The 5,990-nt window shown below is 35.7% G+C and overlaps 1 protein-coding gene across 1 annotated transcript; it reads right to left on the bottom strand.

Annotated features, from left to right (window-relative positions):
• Positions 1-3,711: 3,711 nt before the first annotated feature.
• LOC107576548 (trypsin-2-like) lies at positions 3,712-5,863 on the bottom strand (the record flags this gene model as incomplete). The annotated part of the gene is made up of 5 exons (XM_016262710.1): positions 3,712-3,786; positions 4,807-4,908; positions 5,042-5,178; positions 5,524-5,774; positions 5,859-5,863. Coding segments are annotated over 5 exons (549 nt in total), but the record flags the coding sequence as incomplete, so codon positions are not given.
• Positions 5,864-5,990: the final 127 nt, after the last annotated feature.

The raw sequence follows: 5,990 nt of genomic DNA, 5'->3' as shown, positions 1-5,990 counted from the left end.
TAATGACTTTATGTAATTTCAGTGCTTATCTCCATTAACGAGAGTGGAATATTTAATGTAAATGTATATGATGAAATGAAAACAGTTTAAAATCGTTGTTTACTTCATTACTTTTCTCTCTCCAGGAAAAAAAAAATCCTTACGCATGGGTCAGAGTTTGCGTGCAGACTCCCGTCAAGTTTTTTTTTATTTTTATAAATCCCACCTTTTATGTAGGAAGTGGCATACACCTCTTTCAGGGCAGGTTTTGTGCGTACGCAACAGTTATAAATGAGGCCCCAGATGTTTAAGTAAAATTATTTCCAAACATTTCATAATTACTGAAGGAAGAGCTACAGGTCTACAATCCTTGCATTCTTTTAAACATGAAACTTTAGGCAATGGTTTTATATATTAGGTTTTCCATAGCCTAGGGACAGTGTGTGTATCAATAGATTCCTGAAAATTTGGTTGCCACACTGGAGCCAACTCATACTGTAAGCAAAATTCTTTATCAGACATGATCCCTCAGGTCCTGCCAGGTTTCCTTCTATTTGTAGACTGAAACATCTTCCTAACATCATCAACATCAATAACAATCCTTTTTATGAAGGTTCATTATAGTTGACACAATTATCAGTCATTTTAAATCTAGTAAAATAGGTATTTAATTCATTAACAAAACAGATTTCATTATCTGTCATGATTGATTTATTTAAAGATGTTAGTCCTGTCATTGTTTTTAAAATATCCCACACCTTCTTATTGTTATTGGCTTTAAACTCATCTTCTAAATACTGTCTATAAGATGCTTTAGCTTTCTTTAGTTTGATTTTTATTGTTTTTTTTCTGTCTGTTTAAGTAATGTAAAGTTCTTATTTTTAAAGGCTACTTCCCTCTGATTCATAACTTCCTTAATATCTTTGGTTACATATGATTTATTATTTGGATAAACTATGATCTCTTTAGTAAGAATAACCAACTGTACGCAAAAGTTAATAATATAATCATGTATCACTTCAGTCCTTTCATCTAGCGAACCTTCAGGAAAAATCTCCCAATCTGTCCATTCAAAGCAAGCTCTCAATTCTTCTTTCATTCGACAACAGCCTAATCACTTTCTTTTCCGGTTTACCTCTTTTAAGTTTAGTCTTGTACACTGGAATCATATGGACCGCATTATGATCAGAGTTCAGTATCGGTGGTCTACACCTAGACACATAAGCATCCTTCACAATCACAAAGCATTTGTCACAAATTGTTTTTTTTTTCTTGTTTCTGTCTCTACATATTGTTCAAATCCCGGTAACACAGACTCCAGGTTACAATGATTTAAGTCTCCAAGTACTATCACTGGTGCATCTGTGTAACAGAGCTGCAGTTCATGTGCCACAAACAATAAAATGCATCCAAATTCTCTTGGCATATAGAAGGGCCTTAAAGTCATGCCGAGGATTTCCACATTTGGATCACAGATCTTCCATTTCATAGAGTACGTTCGGCACCAGTTATCATTTATGTACACACACATCCTGCCCCTTTGGTCTTTCCTGAGTCTTTATCCCTGACCGCTCACACAAAGGTGAATCCAGGTACCTCAATAAGAGAGTCGGGCATTGTAGATTGTAACCAACTTTCTGTAAAGCATAACAAAGATGCCTTGTAGAATTTATTACAGTACCTTGTATAAGATCTTATTATGCTCAGCTTGTTGATCAATGAGTGCAGGTTACTGAAGATAAGGGATGGCAAAGGCGGTCAAGTACATCTATGTCCGGAAGCAATTCCGAATACCACCTCTCCTTCCTTGTTTCTTGCATTTTTATCCAATCATTTCATGTGGTATATTTTTCACTGTCAAGCTTTTGAAAGGACTTGCTATCATCTCTTGAGACATTTTTAAGTTTATCTCCAGAAGTCTTTCGGTTGTATTGCCGTACAAGCGGTAGCTTTATCCTCCAGCTCCCACATGCGATATAATTTTCCTTGATAAATCATTAACAAGAGTTTGTTAAATGTTCAATATAACGTTTATGCGCCAAAAGCTGAACGAAACAGAGCTACTCATTTGATCCGCGCCACACACACCGTTTAACCGCTCGGCTCAAAGTTCAAATGGCAGCGCAGTGCGAGTTTACTAGAGCGGATTCAAAATGCCTCACATCACTTGCAAAATGAAGCACTGCATTCAAAATATCACAAACACGTCTCAAAAGCAAACATTTGTCTTAAGTTGCAAACACCTTTGCCATAATATTATATTTTTGGATATATCTTATACACATAGTTACTCAAAATGTAAAGCTCTACTTTCCGGATCTCCTATGTACAGTACATTTCTGTACAAGATTGAAAGTAATAACTAATTGGCAGAGAGATGTTGAGAGATTCACGGTAAACACGAAAGCAAGATTGAAAGCATTTTTTTACTGTAAGAATTTGGGGTTGGGAATACAGTATTACACAGTATGAAAGAAAAGAAATACATCAACCAAGAGTAGTTGTGCAGATGTGTATGTATAGGCCTATTCTAAAGCCATGGTTGATTGGTATTAAGTAAAACAATGAGTGTTTGCACATGTGAGGAGTTAGTGGGAGGCACTGATAAATCAGTGTGGCATTTTGATTGGTTGTCTTTGAAAAGGGAAATAAAGATACTTCCTGATATTTTTGTGTGTTAAATAGAGAATTGTGTGTTGTGTTTTGCAAAAAAAGTTTATGAAATTGAAAACTGAGTCAAAGGCTGAGAATTAGTGTATGGTTTTGCAGATTTGGCATCTGATTCTGGTGTTTGAGTGTCAGGTTTCAGAAATTGCGTCACAAGTAAAGATTTTGTGTGTAAGCAGTTGAAAAAAAAACTGTAAGCATACAATTCTGTGGCTCCGTCTGTAAAAAATGTTAACGTGGCGATCATCCTCAGTATAGTTGTTATCCTGGAGAAAGCTCAAAACTTCAAGATGTACAGTTACCGCTGTCTAAATTTACGGAGAAGAACACCATGAGCTGAGCCAAGTACAGCTACAGCTACATTTCCCCACATTTTGCATTTTACATGAAACAAAAGCTCTGAATAATGGTTTCTTTTAGTCTTTTTCACAATACAGAAGTGGATTTTTTCCATGAGTTTTGACAAAGTAATGTTAACAGAACCTGTGCTTTTCCACTGATGAACTAAATATAAACACACACCATGGGGGGATGAAGGTTGTGTTTTCTGGCACATTTCAGTCTTTTATATCATGCTAATTTCTGCTAGCATCTTGTATAATATTAATGTATATGTAATTAATAAAGAATGAAGATTGTGTGTTTATGTTAAAAACCTTCATAAAAACATCTCTTGCATGAAGATCTTTTCTTATGAGTAAAGTCTTCCACTGGATTGGTCACTTGACCCACAGTAAATCACACCACTGGTTTAACCTTTAACAAAGTGTTTGTTGTCTCTCTGTGACTTTAGCTTTGCTAATGTGTATTGGGTATGATGGTGCTCAGGTAGAAACAGAGCTGTGGGTCATTCTGGCTGGTGCAGTTTTAATATTGTCTTGCACACTGAGAGAAAGATGCTCAACATTTATACCTGTGCATATGGTTATTCAGTAGGTTTTAAGTATTCATTAGAGAGAGAAAAAGACTCATGAATATAATTATTCAAAAGATTTTATTTTGCACATAAAAACGATATAAACTGTTGACAGGTTTCACACTAGGTTTATTGAATTGTGTGGCCTTATTTGCAGTATGAAGCTGGGATTAGTTTTGGTATGTGTTTATTGTCTCAGTAATCCAGGAGTTGAACAGGCAGACCTAGTGGAGAATGAGAGGGATTATAATGAGTATTATAGTATTATTATAGTATATCACAGAAGAAGAAGAAGAAGAATTTTGAACATACTGTTAGCATGTCCTAGACTATTTTCTAGGAGATAGATAGATAGATAGATAGATAGATAGATAGATAGATAGATAGATAGATAGATAGATAGATAGATAGATAGATAGATAGATATGTTAAAAAAGGCCATTTATTACTTTCACGTGTGTTGTGCATCAATGAAAAGTAAGTGTATGATATCTGATCTTTGTAACTATTATAGGTGATTTACATTTAATCTGTTTTATATATACTTTTGCCGTTCTGATGTACATTAGCATATATAAGCTAGCAACATGAGACTATCGTGTCTTTAAAATGATGTTGTGCTCTATATATATATATATTACATTTATGCTTATTTGATTATATTGAATTTAAATTTCATGTATGATTCGGTGCAATTTAATTGTCAAAGCTTTAATATCTAAGTATTCTTAAGTCGTAAATAACCTAATGCGTATGTGTGTGGAACAAGCCCAGACAAAGCACCGCTGTTAAGCTATATTCTAGTCTATGTGATAGCAAAGCTGTGTGCTGTTTAATCTATGGCAATGTATGACATAACAAGCGTTGTTCCACCTAAATAATCCTTAAATTGCTGTATTTAATCCAATATTCCGTATATGTATGTATATCTGTTTTCTAACATTGTTTTCTAAAGTTACTACTAAGTATGTTTATACTTGTGTGCATTTTCTGTTTTTGTAGAAAACCACATTCACATGTATACCCCGACAAATAACTGAGTGTTGTAGGGAAAAATAAAAAGGTTACTCCCAGATATAAGACAACTGTCGACTACATCTATCAACTAAGTCTCTTACCGGACACTCTGTGGTGGGTTTCAAATCTAACCGGCAATCTAAATCAAAGGTGCTATCAACAGCCAACTCATTCTTTCAAGATAGATAGATAGATAGAGCTTTTAAAATGTACAGTTGTCATCCTACCTTGGTAAAGATACCAGGCTGATCTTTCGCAGCACAACGGCCACCCGCTGACACAATACCTTGTATCTCACCATTACACACCATAGGACCACCTGAGTCACCCTGAGCAGGATGAGAATGAGGATACATTTTTTCATTTTTAACAGGAACCATGTTTTGAGACCAATAACTAATGCAATGTCTGTCTTTGGTTTAATGCGTTGAAAGGTGTAGTACTGTGTCTATAATCCGTTACCTGGCAAACACCCTTTCCTCCTTTCAGATATCCAGCACAGAACATGGAGGCAGTGATTAGGTCAGGGTAGGACTCATTACAGTCACGATCAGAGATGATGGAAAGATTCAGACACTGCAGCTTATCAGAATCAACCGCTATAAAGAAATTCATTCAATTTTTCATTTTTAGCAGACCGTACAAATTAGTCACCATTTAGTCATGAGAGTGTGTTGCATTTTCGGTAAAAAAATAAATTTTAGTCTGTTCTTAAATTCAAAAGTGTCCTGTTGTCATAATTAAGAAAAAGGGCCCATTAAGTCTTCTTTTTTTTATTTCTCAGAAATAAATTTTAACTAAATTTTTGTTATTTTTTGTTTTTGTTATTGTGTTTGTCAAACTCCAAGCCATGTGGTGCAACCACCATCAAGCACGATAATAACCAGAAAACTATAAAGCATCTGTCTGAGCCGTAAATAAGAAGATACTCTGGATGAACTCACTTTCATTCATGGTGATTCCCCAGCCGGAGACTCTGCACATGGTGTTTGGAGGAGCACAGCTTTTGGGCAGGTCCACAGGCTTCACAAACTTATTGAGAGTCGCGGGTTTGCTCAACTTGATCAGCATGATGTCATTGTCAATGGTGGAATAGTTAAACTGCGGGTGACGGATGACACGCTCAGACGGGATGGACTGCTCGCTGCTCTCATCCACCGCAACGTTGTGTTTACCCAGACGGACCTCTATACGACTAGCAGAGAGATTACGATAAAAAAAAAAGTTAATTACTTACTCATAACCCTGAATGTTATTTTCCCTCATGTGAGGAACTTACCTGCACTACAAGTGCCACCAAAAAGACTGTTTCAATTTTTACTTTTAAACAATCTCCCGTATTGCATTAGTCAGACAAAAAGAAGCCACTACCCCAGAAACAACTCATGACCATAAATTTATGTGGGTGGTT

This window comes from Sinocyclocheilus grahami, unplaced genomic scaffold (genome assembly GCF_001515645.1).
Source record: "Sinocyclocheilus grahami isolate Dianchi unplaced genomic scaffold, SAMN03320097.WGS_v1.1 scaffold3908.1, whole genome shotgun sequence".
Lineage (NCBI taxonomy): Eukaryota > Metazoa > Chordata > Actinopteri > Cypriniformes > Cyprinidae > Sinocyclocheilus > Sinocyclocheilus grahami.
Note: the sequence above shows the minus strand (reverse complement) of the source record. Positions and strands in the feature narration are given on the sequence as shown.